Below are 26,424 nucleotides of genomic sequence, written 5' to 3'. Positions count from 1 at the left end.
AAGTCAGCTCCCGGTAAAAGACTACTCTTTGAGGATCACGGCCATGAGCATATCACCGGATATACAGATGCTGATTAGGCAGGATCACCCTCTGATATACGTTCTACATCCAAGTATTGTGTTTTAGTAGGAGGTAATTTGGTGTCGTGGAAGAGTAAGAAACAAAGTGTGGTTGCTCGATCTAGTGCAGAAGCAGAATATCGAGCAATGGCTATGGCAACTTGTGAGCTAGTTTGGATCAAACAGTTGCTAACAAAACTAAAATTTGGAGAAACCGGTCATATGGAACTTGTGTGTGATAATCAAGCGGCTCTTCATATTGCATCAAATCCAGTGTTTCATGAAAGGACTAAGCACATTGAGATTGATTGTCACTTTGTCAGAGAAAAGATACTCTCAGGAGATGTTACAAAGTTTGTGAAGTCAAATGGTCAACTCACCAAGTCCCTCTCCGGTCTTCATATTAATTATATTTGTAACAAGCTAGGTATAAATGATTTGTATGCACCAGCTTGAGGGGGAGTGTTAGAATAGGAATAGATGTACACAATCCTACTTAGAATAGGAATAGAAATAGGAATAGTTTATAGTATCCTACTTGGAAAAGGATTGGTTTATAGTGTCTATAAATAGGGTCTTTATGTAATATTGTTCTTACACAATGCAATAATATTTTTCTCCTATATTTCTCACAGAGTTCATACTGCATCCAAGGCAGTCCTGATGTGATTTTAGCATAAGAACTGAAGTTGCTAAAGTCTGACTTAAGGATGTGGAAAATAGAAGTTATTAGAAATCTGGAAGACAGGAAAGCTACGGCCATGTTAGGCTTCAGAGAATATACCAAGAAAGAACACAAGGTCAGGACAATATTCATAATGGTTCTGATAGAGTTGTTGTCATAAGGGAACTGGAAGAGATTTATATTGTTGAGGAGATTAGCTGGAGACAAAAATGTAGGTGCTTATGGTTATGGGTAGATCAAGGTAACAGGAATATCAAGTTTTTCCACAGACAGGCTAATGCACAGTAGAAATTTAATAGTATTGATAAAATGTTGATAGAGGGAGAACTGGCGAGAAGTTCATAAAAGAACATAGTTAGCTTCTAGGAGAAACTGCTCTCATAATTTGAAAGCTAGATATTACTGTGGGAGGAAGAGGTGCCTGAAAAATTATCAGATGAGGAAAAGAATGGATGCAGGGACATTTTTCAATAGAGGAGGTGGAAAGGGTTATCAAATTATTCAAGGGAGACAACACACCTGGACCAGATGACTTTAACGTGTTCTTTCTAGAAATGCTGGAGTATAGAAGATGTTTGGAGGGTAGTGGACTGGTTCAACCAGAATACCACTTTCATCAGGAGCACGATTTCAACTTTCACTGCTCTTATCCCTAAGAAGAAAGGGGCAGTGGATGTCAAAGACTTCAGGCCAATTAGCTTATTGGATAGTATTTACGAAATAATTACAAAGTTGATGGCTGAAAGACTGAAAATGGTTATTCAAAAGCTGGTATCAGATAATCAGAATGTCTTTGTAAAAGACTGGCAAATTGTTGATGTTGCTATGGTAGATGATGAATACTTGGAATACCTATTAAACAGGGAGCTTAAAGGTGTCCTTACAAATTAGATTTTGAGAAGGCATTTGACCATGTTAATTAGTCATGTTCACTATATCTCATGAAACAAATGAATTTTGGTGATAGATGGATTAGGTGGAAAAAATATCATATATTCATAGACTACTCAGTTCTGATCAATGCAAGTCCTCAGGGATACTTCAAGTCTCACTGGGGATTAAGGCAGGGCATCCCTTTGTCTTTTAATATGTTCTTGTTGATGACGGAAATACTAAGCAGAATGCTTCAAAAAGCAGAATATTTGGAATGGATTAGAGGGCTAAAATGTAGAAAAAGTGAGGGAGAAGAACTTACAGTCTCACATATACTACTTTATGCAATGATACTCTGATTTTCTGTGAAGCTGCGAAAGATGCAACTTTTACATCTGAGAAGAGTTCTACTAGCTTTTGAAGTTGTGTCAGGATTAAAAGTGAACCTGGCTAAGTGTACACTGTTCAGTATTAATGTAGACCATAACATTGGTGATCTGGTAGACATTACGGGTTGTAAGGTTGAGCAGCTTCCTACTTATTTACACCTACCTTAGGAGCTAAAAAGTATGATTAGAATATGTAGCAGGGAGTCTAGGATGAATGTAGCAGTAAATTGGTTCCATGGAAAAAATAATACGTATTATTCGGGGGGAAACTTACACTATTTTACAATGTTTTAGATGGTATGCCTGCTTATTTGATGTCTCTAATAAGATTAACAGCAATAGTGGAGAAAAAATTAATGCTATGAGAAATAAATTCCTTTGGTAAGGTAATGCTGAGTCACTGACAGTAGGAGGTCCAATTGGTTAAATGGCAGGAGGTGATGAAAGGAAAAAAGGAGGGGATCAGGGAGTAAAAAATTGAAGGTTGCATAACAAAAGCCTATTATTTAAATGGCTTTGGAGGTATGATGATGAAAGCAGAGGTTATGAAAACAACTAAGAGATGTCAAATATGGCAGGCAAGATTTTTGGACTCCCTGTACAGTCTAATTCTCTTCCAATGGGGAGAGTTTGGAGCACTATTAGTAGTCTACGAAGTGAATATAGTCAGTTTGTAAAGTTGAAGCTGCAAATGGTAATAATATCCAATTCGGGTCTGATTATGGCTGGAAAATGGAAGTTTCAAACCAAAACTTCTGACTTTATATAGATGTTCCACAAATTAGAATGGGAGGGTAAGGGATTTTTACTCAAGATATGGTTGGTAGCTGATCTTTAGTAGGGACCTCAATGACAGGGAAGTAGATGAATTTGATTGGGTGATGCACAGTTAACTTATGTTATACTCTGTTACAGAAACAACAAGGGATGTATAAATTAGATTGGCCACAGAAAGTAATATGGAAGTCAAAGTAGCATGTTTTTGGTGGGTAGTAGAAAAGAAAGCTTTTTAACCCAGGATAATCTACACAAGAGAGGTATAATTTCAAGTAATAGATGATATGTGTGAAGAAGAGTTAGAAACGGTCTATCATCTCCTCATTCATTGCAAAGTGGCAAGACAGTGTTGAGAGCTATTTCTTAATACAACAACAACAACAACAAGCCCAGTATAATCCCACCATGTGGGGTCTGGGGAGGGTAGAGTGTACGCTGATCTAACCCCCACCTTGAAAGGTAGGGCGGCTGTTTCTGAAAGACCCTCGGCTTAAGAGAGAAGAACAAGAGAGGAAAAACAAGGAAAACAAGACATAGGTCACTAGAGCCAAGCATATCGAAAACAATATAAAAATATGAATAATGAGAGCGAGAAAGTCAGGGTGGAAAGACCAGAAAGAAAGGAGTATTAACTACTATAGATAAATAGGATACCCAAAGTAAATCGGACCAACAAATATAAGCAGTAATCAAATGCAGAAATCAAATGTTAATAAACAAATGAGCAAAACTACGACTACTATGGAGAAAAGATAAGCCACCTAGCCCACTATCTTAGTTTGAGTCCTCCACAGCCTCCTATCTAAGGTCATGTCCTCGGTGAGCTGCAACTGTGTCATATCATGTCTAATCACCTCTTCTCAATACTTCTTCGGCCTCCCTTTGCCCCTCCTGAAACCGTCCATAGCCAACCTCTCGCACCTCCACACTGGAGCATCTGTGTCTCTCCTCTTCACATGCCCAAACCATCTCAGTCTCGCTTCCCGCATCTTGTCCTCCACCGATGTCACTCCCACCTTGTCTCGAATATCTTCATTCCTAATTCTATCCATCCTAGTGTGCCCACACATCCACCGCAGCATTCGCATTTCCGCGACTTTCATCTTCTGAACATGAAGTTTCTTGATTGGACAACACTCCACCCCATACAATAGAGTCGGTCTAACTATCACTTTGTAGAACTTGCCTTTGAGTTTTGGTGGCACTTTCTTGTCGCACAGCACTCCGGAGGCGAGCCTCCATTTCATCCACCCTGCACCAATACGGTGTGAAACATCGTTGTCGATATCCCCATCTTCCTGTATAATAGACTCAAGATACTTGAAGCTTTTTTTCTTTTGAATGGCCTGGGTACCAAGCCTCACTTCCCCATCAGCCTTACGCGGCAGGCCACTGAACCTGCACTCCAAGTATTCTGTCTTGGTCCTACTCAATTTAAATTCTTTAGACTCCAACGTCTGTCTCCAGCCCTCCAGCTTGTCGTTAACTCCGTTGTGAGTCTCGTCAATCAGGACTATGTCATCCGCGAACAACATACACCAAGGCACCTCACCTTGTATTTGTCTTGTCAATTGATCCATCACCAGGGCGAATAGAAACGGGCTAAGAGCTGAACCCTGGTGCAATCCCATTGTAATAGGAAAGTGCTCCGAGTCACCTCCTACCGTCCTTACCCTGGTCTTAGCTCCATCATACATGTCTTTAATCGCTCTAATGTACGCCACAGGTATATATTTCGCCTCCAAGCATCTCCTTAGGACCTCTCTTGGTACTTTGTCATAGGCCTTTTCTAGGTAAATGAATATCATGTGTAAGTCCCTCTTTCGCTCCCTATACTGCTCCACCAATCTCCTTACAATATGAATGGCTTCTGTAGTCGAGCGCCCCAGCATGAATCCAAACTGGTTCTCTGAAATAGACACACTTCTCCTCACCCTCATTTCCATCACCCTTTCCCACACTTTCATAGTGTGTCTCAGCAGCTTGATACCTCTATAGTTGTTGCAGCTTTGAATGTCTCCCTTGTTCTTGTACACGGGGATGATTGTACTCCACCTCCATTCTTCTGGCATCTTTGATGTCTTGAAAATGACATTAAACAACGTAGTCAGCCACTCCAATCCTACCCTACCTGCATTCTTCCAAAATTCCCCAGGGATCTCGTCAGGTTCGGTCACTCTTCCCCTGCACATCCTACGAACAGCTCCCTTAACCTCCTCAACCTTTATTCTCCTACAATACCCAAAGTCGCGACGCCTATCCAAGTGCTCCAAGTCTCCCAACACAAAGTCTCTGTCCCCTCCTTCGTTCAAGAGTTCGTGAAAGTATAACTGTCATCTCTGTCTAATGCGGGATTCCTGTACCAGCACTTGACCATCCTCGTCCTTGATGTACTTCACTTGATCCAAGTCGCGTGCCTTCCTCTCTCTCGCCTTGGCAAGCTTAAATAGCTTCTTATCCCCACCTCTGTCCTCTAGTTCTACATAAAGGCGTTCAAAGGTTGCCGTTTTAGCCGCCGAAACTGCCATCTTCGCCTCCTTATTCGCCATCTTATACTTTTCCTTGTTCGTTCGCTTCTCTTCATCATCCTTGCTATCTACCAACTTTACATATGCCTGCTTCTTTGCTTCTATCTTTCCCTGGACTTCTCCATTCCACCACCAATCCCCTCGGTGCCCACCATGGCGGCCTCGTGAGACCCCCAGTACCTCTCTAGCTATTTCTTAATATGTATAGTATTATGTGGGTTTTGCCACAAATGTAAAGAGTTTACTGGAGACATGGCAACATCAAAAAATCAGCAGGCAGTGTGAAGAACAATCCCCCTAGGTGTTTTACGGACAATATGGTTTGAGAGAAACAAGATTTGGTTTGAAGGGATAAGACAGCATGCATCCACGATTAAAAACAGATGTTCTTTGAATTTGTTTTTTTGGTGTAAAAGGAGTGTTACGGAATACTTGGAACAGTATTTAGATTTTGTAGAGGAGATAGGTGATGATTAGTTGTTATGCTTTTGGCCATTGTTGGTCTGCTGTAACTGTACCTTCTTGGTACTTTTATTAATAGAACTTTACCTTGTCAAAAAAAAATTATTAACTGCATCCTAAACAACCACACTACGATAAAGGAGATTTCTAGAAGTTATTCAGAAGAAAGAACATGGATCTTCAGGCATATGAAGACGCGTGTTCTCAACATGAAGCATGTGAAAATCCACAATTTGAAACAGCAAAACCAAAAAGCTTAGAAGTAACAGTTTGATACCTTTGTACACGGTATTGAAGTTTCAATAGCTCTAGCATGGAAGACAAAACACTCTGTTGGTGGACCTCTGCAACATTCATAAAGATACAAAAATCTGGTGATCATTCTACCATCAAGGTTGAATACAGTGAAATCTAACTTTATAGCTGAATATGCTAACTCTATGGCTTGGTGTTGGAAAATCACAAAAGTACATTTTTCTTTTCTTTCTTCAGTGAGTTCATTTACTTTTCTAGGGACATAATCAATGATCCAAAGCTAAAATGATAACTTAGATGATACCTCTTGTCTGAATGATTCAATGGAGATCCTTTATCATTTCTTTTTGTAATTAAGTGAGATCCTTTATCATATTTGAACAGAACGAACTTCATTTAAGTAATGTAATCTGTGATATTTCTCTCAAAAAAAGCAAAGTAATCTGTAATACAAGGAATATTGACAAAATAGATGTAATAGCAAATTACAAGAACAAGTAACTGTATCTGTATCCATTATCCATACTCAACCAAAAGTAACAAAGATAAGCCGTAGATCTTTTTTTCTTTTTTTGATTAAGTAAGATCAGTTGTAGTTCTCTTCTGCACTTTTTAATGAAAAAGGTCATCATAATCTTCTTATGACACCATTTGGGTCATTTTTATTAAGTTACTATTTCTTCTCCATGAAAGATTATCATCACGAATTGTAAACAAAATCATAATAACTACTCCAATAACAATAACATTAGTGTTACTAATAGTAGTAGTAAAAATTTCAAATATTGTTGACGGTATTATTAACAATAATTAAGATGAAGATGATGACAACCAGAACAATAATACTACAATGCCTAAGTGCATGATAATATTTGCATTGTTCTCTTTGTTTCAACTGTATCAAGAAAGAAACGCAATTATTATTAACCTATTGTAGAATAGCAAAATCCTTTTCGACTTAAAATTAGGACATATATCCATGAAATAGTATTGTAAAAGAACTAAAAAACCAAAAGGATATGCGCCATTCAACATCGTGAAAATAAACATGAAATATTGATGACTAAAGAAATCACAAAGCTGCCTACATGGAATATTCTTAGGGAATGAACATGGAGTCCCCAACAAGCTAAGATAGGAATAAAAATCAAGAGTGTATCGTACATAAATATACTCAAACAGGAGTTAGCAATGGTAAGGTACCTACTCAAAAGATCAAAAGCTTGTGCAGTCCATCCACAAAAATCTTAGTAATACTAAAAGAACCATGATAGAAAACAAATTCTTACATGTTCCTTGAAGCTTTAGTATCTCGTGCAAACATTTTGTAAGATAAAAGCTTTCCTTCAAGCTGACCTAAAAGCTGGTTAACCTTGCTTACTTCAAACTTGGTTGGTTTATTTCCATGCACCAGCTCATCATTTTCATCATCGATTTCATTTCCATTTCTTTTGTCAACAGCACTTTTACCACATTCATTCTGTTGATGAACATCAGAGCAACCGTCGATCCAGATTTGACTCCCTTGCTTTTCGCCTAATACATCATCAATAGGGAATATATACAAATAGTGTCTCCATTTTGCAGAGAAGTTGGGATGAAATTCCCGGGATACCTATTGCAAGAAAAAACTATTTGTTGTTACATACAATTCGCAGATAAAAAAGAAAAAAGGAGAAACCAACAATATGCAGATGGGAACACGCCTTCTTTGATAAGTAAAGAAAAATTTCTATCAATTTCTGTAGCAACAAGTAGAAATATTTTGTGTACAAAAAGACGGACTGAATCCCTTTAACTATGCAGGGAGTCTAACAACCCGAAATTGCTATCAGCATGATTTCCAAAAGCCACTCTTTCAACAAGTAAAATATTCATTTCAGAAAGCATAAAGACTAGTAGAACAACCATGGGTATCTTTGTGTAAGATCCCGGAAGTTGGAAAGTCTTAAAACGAGGATCTAAAGATGAAATTCCAGAAAAATACAGCTTTTGGCACCAGGTGGTCTTCACGAGACCCACTACGGGCCGTGAAGGGCCACCGTGGTCCATGCCCTGACAGAGGGGTTCCTAAGGAGATGACCACGAAGGCCATCACGGGCAGTACTCCTCACCACGGCTCGTGGTGTGCCGCTGTGGTGGAAGTTCAGAAACTCAAACCTGCAGGGAAAGGACCACAAGAGGGACTACGGGTCATGGTGGTCACCAGTGGCGGAGCCACCTTGTAATTAGGAGGTTCATCCGAACCCCCTTCGACAAAATATTATACTATTTATACATGGTTAAAATAATTTTTTATGTATATATAGTAGATGTCGAACCTCCTTCGACTAGTTCGTGTGTCTACTTCTTCAGATTTTGAACCCCCTTGGTCAAAATCCTGGCTCCGCCACTGGTGGACACCACGAGCCGTAGTGCCCTTCGTGGTGGACACCTCCCCATAGACCCTCAAACTTGAAGCCTAAGTCCCTCACCACAAAGGGGACCACGGACCGTGGTGCCCTTAACGGCCCGTGGTGATGGTCCGTCCTGAATTCCGGATTCAGTTTAAGTTGGGGTTATTTTGGTTAATTCCCCATATTTCATTAATGAATGTGGATGGTTTTTGAGGTTAGATTCCACTTATTAACTAACCTAAATTCTCCTAACTCTTCTATTCTCACCATAATTCCCAAAATCACAAAACCTTCTCTCCCAAGTTTCCTCTCAAGAGTCTTCTTCTTCTCCAAGCAAGTTCAAAGGATTTCTTCAAGGTCAAGCTTTAATTCACTTCAGTCTAGGGCTCCTAAAGGTCAAGGTATGTGGGACTTCATCCATGGTTACCTTTCACCCATTGAATCCCAAAGATTTCTTCTCAAATTCTCTTATGATTTCTTAAATTAAAAGCCCTAATTTCATGATTTATGCTGAGTCTTCTCAATTATGATATACTTCAATGCTATTAGCCTAATTATGCATAATTCACATCATATTGCATGATTTCAAGTTGAAAATTCAATGACCCATGCTATATTCTAGTTCAAGTATGATTTATGAGATATGATCATGATTTTCAAGTTATATTCTATGAAAGCTTATGAATAAGTTTAAAGATGTTTTATGCAAAGAAGTTTCTATGATGTTTCAAGCAAGTTAATGATAGGGCAATTTAGACCCTAAAGATATTTTCATGAGTTACAGTTATGTAATGATGGAAGGCCTACACCCACATTATATGAGTTATATGATAGATGAGCTAATCCTGTGATTTTACTATGATGTTGATAGATGAGCTATTCTTATGTTATCTTCTAAAGATGGATTGATATTTATTATCATCTTTCCCTATGATGTTTATGATCATGTTTTATGGAAGTTCCGTTGGGGTATTGACTAAGCACCGAGTGGACCTTGGGATAAGCATTCTCTCCTGCAATTAGAACAAGAGACCAGTAGTAAGATCCCATTGTCCAATAACTACGTTGCCAAGCGTAGGTTTACATATGCCTATATGGCGAAGCTAGTGGATCCACATAGCACAGTTAGATGAGTTACTATTGGAGTATGCCCTGGCAAGGTAGCCTCTCCTATCTCAATACAGGAGTCATCGGATTCCATGTATTAGCTCGCATGGTCTTATATGTCGGTTAAAGGCCCTATCCCGCACCAGTTTCAGTTGAGTTATGAGTTCCTATGATAGTTATGAGATTTTGATGTATTGACCAATGAGATAAATGTTTTAATGTTTTCATGACTTCATTCATGTTTTAAAGATATTGGTCTTGCATCCCATGATTCATATTGATTATGTCGTATTTTTATTATTCATGCATCTTCTCACATACTTAGTGCATTCCATGTACTAACGCATATTTTTGCCTACATTGTATCATAATGTAGGGACCGACGATCACGTTCATCCTCCTCCCGCGCGTGGCTAGAGTTAGCACTATTGTGCTGTTGGTGAGTCCTCATGTTCCGAGGACGAGACACTTTATCTCTTATAAGCTTATGACTTCTTTTACCTTTTATATTGAGTGAGCTAGGAGATTGTCTTACGCCCCCATCTAGTAGTAGAGGCATGTTAGATAGTAAAGAATCTATGTTGATGTTTTCTCATTTTGAGACTTATGCTTCTATTGAGTCTATGCTTCCGTACTCTTGATCTTGTTTATTTACTTCATTTACCTTATGAATGCTCATGAATGTTATGCTAAGAGGCTTGGTTGGGGTCCTTCGGGATTCTAATCGCCATGTTGCGACTATGCCCTAGGTAGGGTCGTGACACTTTGGAAAAAGGATCTGGTAAGTCCAGCACAGCAGATTCTGAGAATTGTCCCACAACAAAACGTCAGAACCTAAATAATGACCATTCTTCCCAGCTTTCCTCTGTTCTTCATGGATGGAAATAACAATGTGACAAGGGTGAGTGGGTGACAAAAGTTGAAAACAGGAATATTCCTTCAACTCCACTTCATCAGTGGCAATTGAAGGTTTCTCATCTTGTTGATCAGCCTTTTGTCCGTGCATGCATAAATGGCAAAAGTACTTCTGTTCTCACTTTTTTCCCCGAGATTACATGATGCTCAATCAGTTACCACTGGATTTAGACAGTTTTATAGCTAGAACAGGCTTTTCACATGACTTTGAACCATAAATGGTTTAAAGCAACTTTTAAACTTTAGTGGGCATTCACCAAATAAAAGAAAACCCAAATGGTAACCGCTGTATTTAACCAGAAAACATTGAAATAGATTTTCCCCAACAGATGACAAGAAAGCAAGTTGCGTCTTCACGCTCGAAAAATCAATAAACCAAATAATCAGTTACCTTGGTGAGAGAAATTACCCTGATCTTTCCTGGTGCTGCCTTATCAAGTGCAGCTTTTACATCTTCAATCTTAACATCCTTTCGCCAAGTGTCTAGACATAGAAGTGAACCAATATTCTTATCTCAGAAAAAGGGGGAAAAATTCACAAGTTGAACATTAAGCGTTTTGGATATGAATGTACTCATGGTTTAATGATAGGCTATATACCCATGACATCCATAGTCAACTGTATATAAGTATTTCAATGGGGAAAAATTAGATTAGAAACTTATTCTTAATCGAGTCTAAGATACTGTTTATAGAACAATAATGTATTATTGGTTAAAAATGTTAAAACCTTTTAGCCATTTTAAATTAGTAGGATTCTGCATTTAAGCCACATTTTTTGTAGATTGACCCCAGAGAATGAATGATCAGCATTCTACTCGGTTTCAGTGTCCTTCAATCTTGGATAAATCTTTAGGCATGAATATCTTCAGATCTTTAGCTATTGTGTCCAACATATAATTTAGGAGAAACGATGAAGAGTCAATCCACTTTAGTCATTTACTCAAACTTATTGTTGTTCTAATTTCGGTAGGCATTTGAATAAACCATCCACACATATGTTTTATAGAACTACCCCTTAAAAAGAGGAATTTCCGGCATCGTCCTCAATGAGCTGAAAGATACTGAATTTTCCCAAACTCGCAATGGGGCAGGGAGCATAAGAAATGAAGATGTATGCTGTAAGGGGCCTTTTCAATTGAATCTCCCACTTGATTTCGGACAGTCAAATAGAAAGACTCTTTGTTAGCTCTTCGTGACTCCTTGACGGATGTTTCCTATGCTTTACAGACAAAAAAAGTGAACATCACATCAAGTCAATATCAACAGATCGAGATGCTTCTAAGTAATTGGGTCTGAGCCTTGAATGAACTACAGTCTCTTCGATCCCTTTCCAGAACCAGCATTAAACTCGCATCTTTGAATACTGAGACCAAAGTAAAGTACTTTCGAGTTGCTCTTGCACAAAGCCCTCCTTTGGCTACTTAGTTATAAATACCAACTCTAAATAGCTTAAGCATTCCTTGAGTTGAAAAAGGTATTGATAGATTCTAGATCTCAAGAAAAGCTTTGGAACCCTAGTAGCAAAATGAAATAAGTTTACTGGGTGCCAAACGAGTAGTTTAACTCATTATTACCACATAAGGGCATTGAGAACTGTTTTTTTAAATAAAAAAAAGACAACAACAACAAAACCCAGTGTAATCCCACAAGTGGAGTCTGGGGAGGGTAGAGTGTATGCAGACATTACCCCTACTTTGGGAGATAGAGAGGTTGTTTCCAATAGACCATCGACTCAAGGAAAAGTATATCAAAAAAGAAATATCGAAAGTGAAGAAATAATGACAAAATACTATAGGAAGCATGACAAACCATACCAGAGGAAAAAAGGAATAATAATTGTAACAAAAGGTGTGATAATCGAAGTACAAGAGACAATAGATAGTGACAGAAATCTAAGGACAAGAAGCTAGACGGTAAATACTACTACTACTGATATGAAAGGATAAGCAAGACAACACTTCACTACCTACTAACCTTCTACCCTAATTCGTATCCTTTACAACCTTCTATCTAAGGTCATGTCCATGGTAAGTTGCAACTGTGTCATGTCCTATTTAATCATCTCTCCTCAATACTTCTTCGGTCTACCTCTACCTCTCCTAAAACCATTCATAGCCAACCTCTCACACCTCTGTACAAGGTCATTTGTACCTCTCCTCTTCACATGTCTGAACCATCTCAGTCTCACCTCACGCATCTTGTTCTCCACCGCAACCACTCCTACCTTGTCTCAAATCTCTTCATTTCTAATCCTATCACTCTTAGTATGCACACACATCCACCACAGCATCCTCATTTCTAAACTTTCATCTTTTAAACGTGAGAGTTCTTGACTGGCTAACACTCCGTCCCATACAACATAGTTAGTCTAACCACCACTCGGTAGAACTTGCCTTTAAGTTTAGGTGGCACTTTTTTTATCACACAATGTGTGACATCATCATCAATCTCCCCATTTCCTAGGATAATAGACACATGATACTTGAAACTTCCTTTCTTTAAGATGACTTGTGCATCAAACCTCACTTCCATGCTAGCCTCAGGTATTACGTAATTGAACATGCACTCCAAATATTTTATCTTGGTCATACTCAACCTGACCTTTAAACTTCAGGGTCTATCTCCAAACCTCCAGCTTAACATCAACTCCAGCACAAGTCTCATCAATCAGAACTATGTCATCCACAAATAACATACACATGGCACCTCATGTTGGATTGTACGCATTTTTTTAAGAACTTTTGAAGAAGTATTTTAGAGGGCCTTTCCATAGTTTATGAATTTTGTTTAGCATGGACCTAAACACATGAACTTCTTTTTCTCAAAGTCAGACCACGCAATATGAAAGCAACGCAAGAAAGGACGGATCACCTGTCGATGTGTGATCAAAATACAATAAGAATATTTGGGTCTGAGGGTTATTTTAGAGTTAAAAAAGATTCCAACATATATAGTAAGAGGGTATTTTTAGTATAGTAGTACTAGCAGCAGCATGAGATGTACAACAACATACCCAGTGAAATCTCACCAAGTAGGGTCTAGGGAGGATATAGTGTACGCAGACCTTACCACTATCTCGTGGAGGTAGAGAGGCTATTTTCGAAGACCCTTGGCTCAAGTGCATCAAATCCAAGCAAAAGAAGAAGAAAGCAATGAAGAAAGCATAATTGTTAATAAGAAAAGCAGTGTAAAGTCTACAAGACAGAAACAATAACAATAGCAAAATAGTGTGATAATCGAAACACAATAAACAACATGTGAAAGGAACTACAAGTGTACGGCTAGTACTAGGACAGGCACTAACAAGCCTAAATCTACGCATGGCAAGACAACACTCCACCCCTACTAACCATTGACCCTAATATGCGACCTCCACTCCATCCCAAAATCATATGACCAGGAAACTTCATAGACAAGAGTCTCTTAGGTAGAAAGGACACACAAAAGGCAACTTTAAAATCACAAATTGCTACAAATTTCTAAGTGGTCAATTGCCATCATTCCCCATTGGCTTTGGAAGTGTATTTGGAGGAGTAAGCCATCATTGAAGATGAATTGCTTCACTTGGTAAGTCACTCATGGAGCATGCCTAACTCATGAATCTTCAAAAGAGGGGAGTCAGCATTTGTAGCAGATGTTCTCTGTGTTCAAGTCAAAATGAGGACATAAATCACCTCTTCATCCATTGCTCATTTACCAAGAAAATTTGGGACCTGAACATTGTTGGTGTCAACTAGACTATGCCGAGAACAACAAAGGACTTGTTGCAAGGTTGGTATCTCAAAGGGATGGGAAAGAAAAAAAATCAAAAATTGGAATGCAATCTCCTTAGTTGTCTGGTGGACCATTTGGAAGGAAAAGAACACTAAGTTTTGACAAGAGAGGTTGCTCAAGTGGTAAGAATCCTCCACCTCCAACCTTGAGATTATGGTTTTTCGTCACCAAAGGGGCAAAATGGGGGAACTCCTAGGGAGGGGTAAAAAGAATGCCAGGGTTTTCTGAAATAAAGTGAATCTGTAATTAATATTCAGTACAAATGCATCTCTATATTTTATTTTATTTTTTGTGTAACAACTAACATGACTATTTCAAATGACAGCATGACACAAAAGGCATGGTAGATTTTTGAGTTCTTTACATAGACTGTAGTGTTGCTCCTTTGTACATATTCTACAGCACCTTCTAGTTGCTGAATCATCAATTACACGACTTTTCATGATTTAGAAAAACATATATACGGGCAAGTGGCCTTCTTTATTGGAAGTAGGAGAAAAAAGTAATGTGAAACACTAAATTATACCCTTAACAAATTGAGGGCTTGCAACATCCAAACTTCACAAGACAGTAAACTGCATTCTTTTAAAGTTTAAAACTACTTAACTGCTAAATTAAAGTCAATATCATATCCTTGATAGAGCAAACTAAAAACAAGATGCATAAAAAATGAAGCACAAAGCATACAGACATCAAGAAATAGTGTTTTCAAAGACGAAGAGTATAGAAATGCGACTTAGCCTTTATCATTCACACCGAACAGCTAGTGCACTCTTACTTGGTATCAAATCTTTTCTAAATGAATCATTTTCCCTTTGAAGGGATTTCCTACTACCTTTATCTCCCTAGGTCATTCTTTCTTTCATAAATAAAGCAATTTCCCATGGTCAAGGCTAGTAGAGCTCCTAGTCCGACGGGACTAGCAAAGATGTTGTCTGGCCTAATTACCATAAGAAAGAAGGAAAGCTAAGGACAGAGACCATTTCACAAGAGCTTCAAGAAGACTGAGTCGAATTAGCTGCAGGTGACTGAACTACAGTGATTTCTATTGTTGAGCTGGGTGAACTACCTTAACGGCAGCCTGGTGTTCCTTATTATTGATAGCAGAGGAAAGCTAACTCCGCCTTCGCCTTCAAAGAATTAGATTAATTATAAGACTTCCTTTACCTCTAAGACTAGGGATCTAAGGAATTGGTTGGAAAACCAGAAAAGCGAAAACCGCCACTCTTAGAGCCGAGATATGCTAGAGCTGCTTTAGTGATGGTAGGAAAAATGAAGAAATATTAAAAAGTATATCTGCAATGCAAGAAGAACAAAAGAATAAACATACACAAGAAATTTAAAAGGCAATGATGAAGTTTTAAGTTTCCAATTCCGATTGAATGACCAAATCACTATATCATATTCAACTATTACGTTTCTTTAACTATTGATATGTCGATTCGTGAGCTATATTTATTGTTTAGACTACCCCGTTCACGAGGAGTTCATGGGGCGCTGACACTCTCGCTAAAGTGCCTTGGTGTCTACACAAAAGCACAACTGAAGCGAGTAGAAGCGCCCAGCGCACACTGCACCTAATTTAAGTGCTTAATCGTCCTTTAACAACAGTGATCATTAAAAGGTGAATATTGGAAACTGATTCATATAACTGAAAGGATGCAGATAGGTGACTTACAGAAAGAACAAACTTGTTGAGAGGCTGAAACGCCCTTGTCTGTACGTCCAGCAACTAAAGCGCATCCTTCTAATGGTAAGTTCTTATCTTTTAATAATTGAGCCTTCTTCTCATCAACAAACTCACCAAGAGATCTTTCAACTAATCTGAATAATACCGAGTACAATACACATGAATACCATATCCAACAGAAGTTATCAGTTGGATTAGCCTCAAATAAAATCAGCTCTTATCACGTTAGAAAGAGAAATAGACATGCATGATAATTTTGCAGAAGATCCCTTTGGACCTAGTATCAATGATCCAATTAGATGAACTAAGCTTCAAATCAAGCAGCCAGAAGTCCAGCACCACCTCTGTATGCTTCTGGGTGACCTTATTTCTGGAATTCTTGCAATGGATGTCTTCTATGAGGATCTATGGTTTTTACATTCTTTCTTTTTATATCATTAAATAATTCCTTCTTTATAACTCAGCCGGGATCTGCCAAAAGATTATAGTTTAAGAAACAATTCTCAAAGTTGAGTATAGCATATCCATGTCTCCGTAAGATAACCAAACACTGCAAAATGAAGTCAACTACTGAAGATATAGAATTGCTCATTCAAGATGTCATAAGAATCCATCAACTTAAACTTAACCATTGAGACTATCATGCACAACTAAAAAGCAATTGAGAGCATACATGCTGCTAAAAGAATGTCATGTCGAAAACTATCATCAACTCAAGATAGTTTCCACATGAAAGGCGATAGAGCATATGTCACTCCATTCATGATATGTATGGATATGTTAGAAAATACTTACCCTTGGACGGTATTCAAGTCAGGTTGCTTCTGCCATCCATCAAAAGAACCTCCATGATAAGAAAGGACAATCTTAAAATTTGCTCTCGCCCATCTGCCGCTTTTATCTTTAACCGGAAAACTCACTAACTCAGACTTCTCATAGTCCTCTCGAATTTCAGCATCTTCATGGTCAGCAGGCGTCTGTGGTGGAAATTTTCAAGGTAAGTATAAAAACAATAAGTGGACGTTTGATAGGTTGTATAAGAATGGTGTTGAATAAGGTGTATAAGTAATGCTAGCATTAGTAACGTGGTATTAATTATGCTGAGATTATTTCTTATGCACTGTTTGGTTTAGTGGATTAAAAATAACATGCATAGCATAATTTCTAAACAAATGTTACAAAATTACCCTCCACAAATATGGTAGAAAAGATGCGGAAAAGAGTCTGGTTTTGAGGGGCAATTGTGTATTTAACCATGCTAATGCATGCATTAAGAACCGTTGCATTGCTAATACCATGGTTTGTCACGTATTAGTTATACATAGCATAATATCAAATAGAGTGTATAACTAATGCATTAGTTATAAATAGGTTGAAAAGGTTTACCAAACAAAGTAATAGTAATATATATAGTTAATGCATGCAATATTTTTTCTAATGCATCCTACCAAACGACCTGTTAAATATTATTCCAAAAAAAAACTTGCATTAGAAGTACATAAAATGAGATAAATGACAAGGTAAAAATTTATAATATGGCGCTTAATTTTATAACTCCCTCCGTTTCAAAAAGAATGACCATCTTTCCTTTTTAATCCGTTTCAAAAAGAATGACCCATTTCCTTTCTTGGCAAAACTATAATTTCAACTTTCCACATGACATGTTTAAGGTTACAAGATTAAAGGAAATTTTGGTACGTTGGACGTAACTTTAATTTAGGACCACAAGATGGAAAAATCTTTTTTATTTTCTTAAACTCCGTGCAAAGTCAAACTAGGTCATTTTTTTTGAAACAGAGGGAGTAATTAAGAGAAAGAACAAAATTGCATAGGAAAGATAAACATTTTGAACCAAATTAGTAGAGGCTTTTAAGATTTCAAGAAACACTTGATTTGATAGTACCACGCCCATAAAGTATTTGAATTTATCTCGAGCAGATTTTTATGACAATTATTCTTAGTTTAGCTCTTCTTGAGTGGGAGTTTTAAGTACCTTGGGTCTATAATCCAATGAAATGGGAGTTTGATAATGATGTTGCACACCATATCAGTAAGGGGTGGGTGAAATGGAGGCTTTCCTTCGGAGTACTTTGCGATAAGAATGTCGCCAAGGCTTAAAGGTAAGATCTACAGAGTGGTGGTTAGACCAACATTGTTTTATGGGGCAGAGTATTGGCCAGCCAAGAAAGCCTATGTCTAGAAGATAAAGGTAGCAGAGATGAGGATGCTTACATGGATGTGTAGGGACACTAGCATAGATATGATTAGGAATGAAGTTTTTTAGGACAAGGTCGGAGTGTCCTCCGTAGCGGACAAGATGAGGAAAGCGAGGCTGAGGTGGTTTGGGCATGTGAAGAAGAGGTGTAAGGATGCACCAGTTAGGTGGGGAGGTGTCATGTAAGAGGTTGGATGTAGTAGGAGTTGGGAGAGGTAGAGGTAGGCCAAAAAAGAACTAGCCGAGGTGATTAGACATGACTTAGCACAGCTGATGTGCCTAGAAATAAGCACATATTCTCGATCCTTTCCTTAGTGGTTTGAATGTTCTTAGACTTGTTTTACTATACTTTCTTGCATTTTTATGTTAGTTTATTGTTTTGAAGGAAATTGATGTCTAAATGGCCAAAAGTTAGAAAACACAACAATTTGCAGGATTTGGGTGATTTACGGTCATGTTCTTGACTGCAAATCAATTAACAGAGCACATATTAGAGCGTGGAAAGAATCAGAGGACTTGTATCCATGATCCTACAGAGGAAGGTTGAAAGACGAAGCAGAATACAGTCACAGACTTGTTTGACGACCAAGACTTGAAGAAGGAAACCACCACTGCAAAGGAACCTGAGAATTAAAGAAGACGGGCCATGAAATAAACTCACGCCCACAGAAGTATTCCACAAAGCAGCTCTAAAAAAACTAAAAGGCAATCGATGGTAGTGCAAGGAAGATTCCATGGACCGTAAAGCAGTTGACGACCATAAAGTGCATCGCAAAGCTTGTCGGCGTACCTGTCTTATTATTTTAGGAATCTAACTTCTTGGACCATTATAAATAGATATGTTGAACTTCTATTGAAAGAGTCGACAATTTTCCTTAGGTTAAGCATAGTTGTAGTTTTTGTCGTCCAAGTTATAGTTTCCTTAATTCTTGAATAACATCTTCAACGTTGTTCAAGTTTTCAACACTTGTAGTAAGTTAATGCATTCTTTTAATTTATATTCTTGTTTTTCACTATAAGTATGAATAGCTAAATCCTCTACTGAGGTTGTGAAACCCAATAAGATTGCAAAGTTCATAAGGTTTTCGTGTGATCGCATGCTACTAGGGTTGTAAGATATCAAACTTTTTTTCATTCTTAATTAAAAGGCTTAGTGGTTGCAAACATTTACCTACATCATAATATCTTAATTTAGAGACTCGGAAGAGCGAGCTAGGATTTGGTGAAGATTTGCATGAACTCGAGGCGTTAACCCTTGTTTGATAGATTTAGATTAAACATAATTGAATCTACTTGGCATATTTGGTCGGTCTTGTTGTCAGTAACTCATATCATTGTGGAAGCATCATATGTAGATAAACCATTCATGAAATCGGAAGAGATTGAATGGTCGTGCAGGAGACTGACTGTATATCTATAACTCAAATTACATGCAGTTGCATGATTATCAAAGAACAAAGCAATCCATTGTGAGGACACAATCTTAGTATTTTACTCTTACAAGTGTTACAATCATATTTATGTTCACCAAATTTACTTTCTGTTTTATTAGTACAGTCACAATCTTTCACTACAACAATTATGGATTAGAAACTGACTATAAGTTGAGTAGCCATACCAATACGTAAACTTAAAAAGTCCATATTCGCTGTGGTATTCGACCCCAATCTAGTTGGGTTACTATTAATGCATAGTACCACATACATCAAAATTGAAGGTGTACTTTAAGCATATCAACAGCTCCAGCTTACTGAGGACATGACCCTAGAAAGGAATGTATGGAAGTCGAGGATTAGATATAAGGTTAGTGGGTAGCTCGGTCTTCAGATCTAAGAAGCCACCGGAAAGAAGCACGGTGACTACTTTGTTTGTCCCTGATGCTTCTCAAATCAATTCTTCTCAGCATGATTATTTTTCATGCATATAGTATTGCCCCAACTTTTGCTAAAATTAACATTGGCCAGACAGCGGCTATATGAGTTATAATTGCCCGCCAACTACGGAAGCTGTTCTTTTTATTCTCTACCAAGTTCATAAAGGCTCTGATACCATGTGATAAATATTGAAAAAGAATATGATTGAATTGTGTATCGCATTATGACATTGAGATCCTATTTATAGACACTACATTAGACTCTTTTTCCAACTAGGACACTAAATTACAATTCTTTTCCAAGTAGGATTCTATATAATATTTTTGTTCTTACTCCTATTCTAACACTCTTATTAATCTATGTGTGGTAGTATTTGTTTCTTTATTGTCTTTGTACCGTGCTATTTGGTTGTTAGATTTTTCTTGCAATCCTGCTTCGATGACATTCTTTTTGGGTCGAGGGTCTATCGAAAACAGAATCTCTACCCGACAAATATAAAGGTAAGGTACGCATACATCCTACCCTCCCCAGACCCCACTTGTGAGATTACAATGGAAATGTTGTTGTTAGCTTCTCTTGACAAAGTACTTCCCAGTATACCCGTTCCAAAAAACTTAGAAGTATATCAATAAACAAATACAAAAGCAAAAGAGTAACAAATAACCAGTTTATGCTCAACTGCAAAGCTTGCCAATGTTTACCTCTTTTCTAAATAATCCTGACAATGAAGTATGGCCTTTCACCATGTCTGCATAAAAGTCAACAACTTTGTGCCACGGCCTTGCATACATGAACTCGTAACATTCCCTGTCGAATCAAATATAAGCCACTAGCTAAAGTGCATATAAATCGTAGAATCCTAGCTATATGCAAAGGGGCGGACGCACGTAATGCTAAGAGCTATCATTCAACACCACTTCACCATTTAGTGTGTGTATATATATATATGCAAAACAGAATACCAGAAATAATACATGACATTGCTTGTCACAAACAGCTCCCTGCCTAGCTGATAAAGCACTTCGCTTTCTACTTTGAGTCGAGAGTTTGAATCTCGATATGGGATCTGGAACGTTCATCTAATTTTAGTTAAGTGTCTCACCATTTTATCTTCTAAAAAGTTAGGTTGCGAGCGAGGCTTACCTACTTAAACGATATCAAACACACCAGCCAATCCAACATGCATTTTCATCACAACTTAGATAACAAATAATACAAGACGTGTAATCTATGTGACTTATATTTTATTAATACAAGAAAAGTCTTTTCCATTAATATAACGCTGTTCTAAGGTTTGTTCATTTGTTCACTTTTATAATTAAATGTGGATACCGCATACAAAAAAATCTGTGTATGCCACTATATATGGCATACCCAGCATATTACATTCTTTTTATATAAATACAACATTATACAGTTAAAACCACATCCCAGTAACCAGCATGACAAAATCCTCTTGGAAAGGCAGCAGTACAGTTGAAGCAGCAATCAAATAAATCCACTCAAAGAATCAAACATAACCCACATGGTTGAATGCAAAATTAAATCCACTATGGAACTTTAAAAAATCAATATTGAATACAATTGGAAGCAGAGAAACCAAAAAAGATATTCAGCTCGAAATTCTACGCTTGCTGTTAACAATAGCAATTAAATTTTCATTTCAGAACCAAACTATAATTTTAAGACACCCCACAAGAAAAACTGAAAAAATGAAGTGTTATGGTAAATTTACCTGGCAGTCCATCTGGAGAACTTGCACGAATCAGTGTGGTTATAGTGAAAATGCACCTTCTGCTGGGCAGCAGTCTGAGACTGATTTTCCATCAGATTTCTGAGAGTCCTTACTGTCGTTGGGTACCTTAGCATCACTTCCTCTCCAACTCGTCGGAGAGAAATTGCGGCGGTCGCCGGAGAGAAAAACTGGCGGCAGGATGCAATGGAGTTGGAGTGCGGGCTTTCTAAATGTTTTGTTCTTCTTCTTCTTAAATCCAACACTTTTTGGTTATTACGATTAAGCCAAAATATTCATTTTTTTCTTTGACTATTTTCATTTCAATATTGGACGTGTTAATTTTGTTTTGTTTTCCTTTTAAATAAGGGTAAAGGGTCAAATATGCCCCTCGATTTTGTGAAAATGTCTAGATATATTTTTTATTTGTAGTTTAGCTTACTCATACCCTCGTCGTCTTTATTTTCGCATATATATATATATATGGTCCTTTCAACGTTAGTTGCTTTGTATCATCTATTCTACTACTAGAAAATTCAAAAAAAAGCTACTCGACGTCCATCGGTTCTCCTTGACCAGGATAACATACTTCAGTCCCTGCATTGACAGAAAAAATGATTAAATACAACTTGAACTTGATACATTGTACATCTGATATGATACATTAGAATAGATGATACAAAAGTGACCTTATGAATTAGATGCATGGCTAATCATTATACATATAGAGCTTATGTATATTGATATGAGACACTTTGTTTTGCCTTTAGGTTTCAAAAACAATAGAAAAAGCAGAAATTAATATATCATAAATAATGCAAAAGTCAGAAACGCCTTATGTATCTTGATTAGTACTTGATGTATCAGAAAATTATAAAAAAAATATTATACCTTATGTATCAGAACAACAATAACAAAACCATATCAGAAGCTTAAGTATCAAAATAGGAACATTAAGAAAGGTACAATGAAATGTATCAAAAAAATCTAGATTTAAAAAAAAAATAGAACACAGCTTGACATAATTATGTATCAAATATGTAACTATGAATATGATAAAAAGAGAAAGATTTTGTGAACTTCTGTATCAAACAGAAAAACAATTGATATGACACATAACAACAAGTTTATGTATCATGAAATGTGATAGATTAACCTCAATTCAAAATAAGACATTCACCCAGCCATAAAAAATACAATAACATGATACATAGAAAATAGACTATTGTTGGAACCAGAGATTTTGAACTTCAGACTATTAGAACTAGAGATTTCGAACTTGAACAAGCATCCTTTCGCAATTTCTTCATAATTAAAGGCCTTATTACGGTGTTTGAATCTATTTTCATCAAAACCATCACTACTAGAAGAATCAGAATCATGAGTGAGAAATTAGGGATATGCTCAGTAAAAGCTATGAAAATAGAGAGAGAATGCAGTTGAGAATTAAAATGAGATGATAGATTGTAACCTCTAACTCGTGTGAGTGATTTTAGGCGAGATATTAGGGATATGCTCTGTAAATTTCTTAAATTTTTGGATCTTGAAAATGGAGAGAGAACGAGAGAAAAGAATTTAGAGGAGAGAGAATGTTTTTTGAGTGATGTATCCGAAAGATGAAGGGAAAAACTAAAAATAAGGAATTTTGGTAATTTTTTTTAAAGAGTTGGGACTTTTAGCAAATATAATAATAAAAGGTGTGTAGTTTGGTAATTTTCCCTTTTTAGGAAGGATTACACAAATCTCATAGTGTTAAGAGCTAATTACATCACATCTCTACTCTTTTTTAAATTATAAAAAACCCTTAAATTTGGTGGAATCCGGATACATGTCAAAACATCCTGATACATCACATAAAGTAATGTATTCGATCGATATATCGCATAAAGTAATGTAATTGACATCTTGATACATCACGAAAAGTGATGTATCCGATCGATACATAGCGTAAAGTGATGTATCCGATCGATACATAGCGTAAAGTGATGTATCCGACCGATACACCATGTAAACTGATGTATCCGACTAATACATCGCGTAAAGTGATGTATCTGAGAATAGAAGAGAGTAGGGATTTTTGTAATTTTCCAAATGGTAGAAAATTTTAGAAAATATGGTAATATAAGTTGCCTATTTAGGTAAATTTTCCTATTTTTCATCAATAAATAGGCTAGTCCTGAGTTGAACCAAAAGAAATAACTCATATTATAAAGTGTCCTTTGTATTTTGTACATATGAATTTGACTTAAATATATGCAACCAATGAGAATTGATCCCGCAAGTGTCCTTTCTATGGGACCAATCAACCATATATTTAGTAAGTGTTTGTCCCCGAGTAGTTTGGGATAATTAATTAAGGGTGACAAAAAGATGTTATAATTTAAAATGAGTGACAAGAGTTTTAAAAATTGTGAGTTGGTGACAATTTTATGGTTAGTAATTAATGAACTTTGACTTTTTTTCAACAAGTCTTCAAGTTTTTTTTACACATTGACTCGTTCCCATAAAACTCTAGCCTAAAAAAAGTGTCGCGGCTTCCCATATCCAATTTCGCATTTTTCTCCTCCTCTTCCTCCTCATCCTCTTCTTCTTCTTCTTCGTCTTCTTCTACTACTACTACTACTACTACTTCTTTCTCCTTGTATTGTATTGTTGGTATTACTATGCCTGAAAGAAGAGAGAGCAGAGCACTTTTTTTCTTTTTCTCTTCTTTTTAAATTTGGAAATTATTTTAAAAATTCTTCAATTTGGAACTAAATTGCGTTGGTGTGGTATTGAGCATTGCTTGAGAGATGATTTTTGACAATTTTGATAAGTTAATATTGATGTTTTCTGTCTATTGCTCATTTGGTGTAACGACCCGTTAGGTCATTTTGAGAACGAGTCTTCTTCCCTTCATAAAAGACTCCTTCCGTATATTTAAATTGAGAATTTTAGACTATTCGATAACTTCAGTTAATTAATTGATGGGTGATTTTAAATAATTAATTTAATTGATGGGCTAAAGTGTTAATTTATTTAATATCCTATACCAATTTTCTTATATTTATTAAAATAGGTAAGTAGGGTTTGTAAATTTTAATACATAATTAGTTTTTTTAAAAAAAAAGTGAACAGCGCCGCTGAATGCAGAAACAGAAAAAAAATCGGAGGAAGAAAGAAAAGAAAGGGGAAAAGAAAAATAAAGGAGAAGAGAAAAATAAAGATTTTCATTCCAAAGCGTCAAGGTAATTATTCTCATCCTTTTCATTAAATTTTTATGTGATTATGAACATATTTTTAGGGTATATTGATGGAGGAATAACGCTGAAATAAGAAAATATGACCCTAGGGTTCTTCACATAAAATCTTGATTTGGGGGTCGAATAACGATCCGTTTTAGCTGAAATTTGACATGTGAGTTTATTTTATCATGAATGAACATAATCGGGAAAGAAAATTTCAGATTTGACTTCAATGACTCGGGATGACTTTTTGACCCAATTTTTAATCCAAAAATAAATATAGCAATATAGGTGTCAATGGATTCGTATTCTTATGAAGATTATGTATTTGAACAGATTTTGATCATTCGGAAACGTTATGAAAGGCTCAAATTTTAAAGTGATTATTCAATTTAATTGAGGTAAGTGAATTTCTAAACCTCAGTTTAAGATTGTAGATGCTTGTATTTCCGTGTTATGTGTACTGTAGAGTAATGAGAATTGAACTGAGTTATTGACTGTATGATTGACCTTAAAAATGGAGATGAGAGGTATAAAATGGTGATCTAATGACATGTATTGGTGGAATTGATATATTGTGATTATGGATTTATTTTGGACATGTGAAATGACTATGTTGATGTGAGATAGGAAAAATTATTGTTGTTGTCATGTTATTATCGTGAATCATATGAACATGAATTAATTGCATTGGTTCTGACATACTGTGCTGAGACTGAAAATGATATGAAACAAAGAGGTCGGGCCACACGCTCTGTGGCAGGTATTATGAAACAAAGGGGTCAGGCCACACCCTCCGTGGCAGGTATTATGAAACAAAGGGGTCGAGCCACACGCTCCGTGGTAGAATATGTATATTGAGAGGATGGTCCATACGCTCCGTGGCATGTTACATGGACAAAAATGTCCTCCATGGATTCCAGACTGTAATTCAGCGGATGTGTACTGATAGGACAGACATGCATCATCTCATTGCATTACATCGCATTTTGTTGATATTTGTGAATTCGTGTTTATCACTTATTGCTCTGTATATGTTGAATTTGACTTGATATGATTCACTTGATAAGACTACCGATGAATATTCGTGGACTGTATTGTTATTATTGTGTAGAGTGTAGAGTTGGATTGGTTTTATGCAGGTTGTAGTTGAGGAGGTTCGATTAGGATGACATGAGTACTTGTATCTATCGAGCTTTGTTTAGATTTAGTTCACCACTTGCTGAGTACCGTGTTGTTTCGTACTCACCCCTTGCTTTTACACTTGTGTAGGTTGTGAGCCCGGACTTGCTTGATCTCCTCGCATTTTCTACCACATCCGCGGCTGTCATTTCGAGTGTTGAGGTAGTTGTTACATCCTTCTAGCGGACACCTCTTACTCTTTTATTATGTTTTAGTCATATTCTAGAGACAAAGACATTGTGATTGTATTCTCTTTCGTACTTCGATAATGTATTAGTGGCTTT

The 26,424-nt window shown here is 36.9% G+C and overlaps 1 protein-coding gene across 2 annotated transcripts in view; it reads right to left on the bottom strand.

Annotated features, from left to right (window-relative positions):
- Positions 1-22,003, bottom strand: part of LOC129891216 (uncharacterized) — a 38,489-nt gene extending 16,486 nt beyond the window's left edge. The window contains exons 1-7 of one of the 2 annotated variants that reach the window (XM_055966512.1): positions 21,738-22,003; positions 20,704-20,809; positions 16,709-16,890; positions 15,902-16,047; positions 10,857-10,930; positions 7,319-7,644; positions 6,052-6,118 (exon numbers count right to left, since the gene is read on the bottom strand). In XM_055966512.1, coding sequence (XP_055822487.1) covers positions 6,052-6,118; positions 7,319-7,644; positions 10,857-10,930; positions 15,902-16,047; positions 16,709-16,890; positions 20,704-20,809; positions 21,738-21,871 — 1,035 coding nt within the window. In that variant the 5' untranslated portion in view covers positions 21,872-22,003. Of the gene's footprint in view, positions 1-6,051; positions 6,119-7,318; positions 7,645-10,838; positions 10,931-15,901; positions 16,048-16,708; positions 16,891-20,703; positions 20,810-21,737 lie in introns of both variants that reach the window. The other variant, XM_055966511.1, reaches the window with a different exon arrangement.
- Positions 22,004-26,424: the final 4,421 nt, after the last annotated feature.

Source organism: Solanum dulcamara, chromosome 6, assembly GCF_947179165.1.
Source record: "Solanum dulcamara chromosome 6, daSolDulc1.2, whole genome shotgun sequence".
Taxonomy (NCBI): Eukaryota; Viridiplantae; Streptophyta; class Magnoliopsida; order Solanales; family Solanaceae; genus Solanum; species Solanum dulcamara.
The sequence above is the reverse complement of the archived record's forward strand: the minus strand, read 5'-3'. Positions and strand labels throughout refer to the sequence as shown.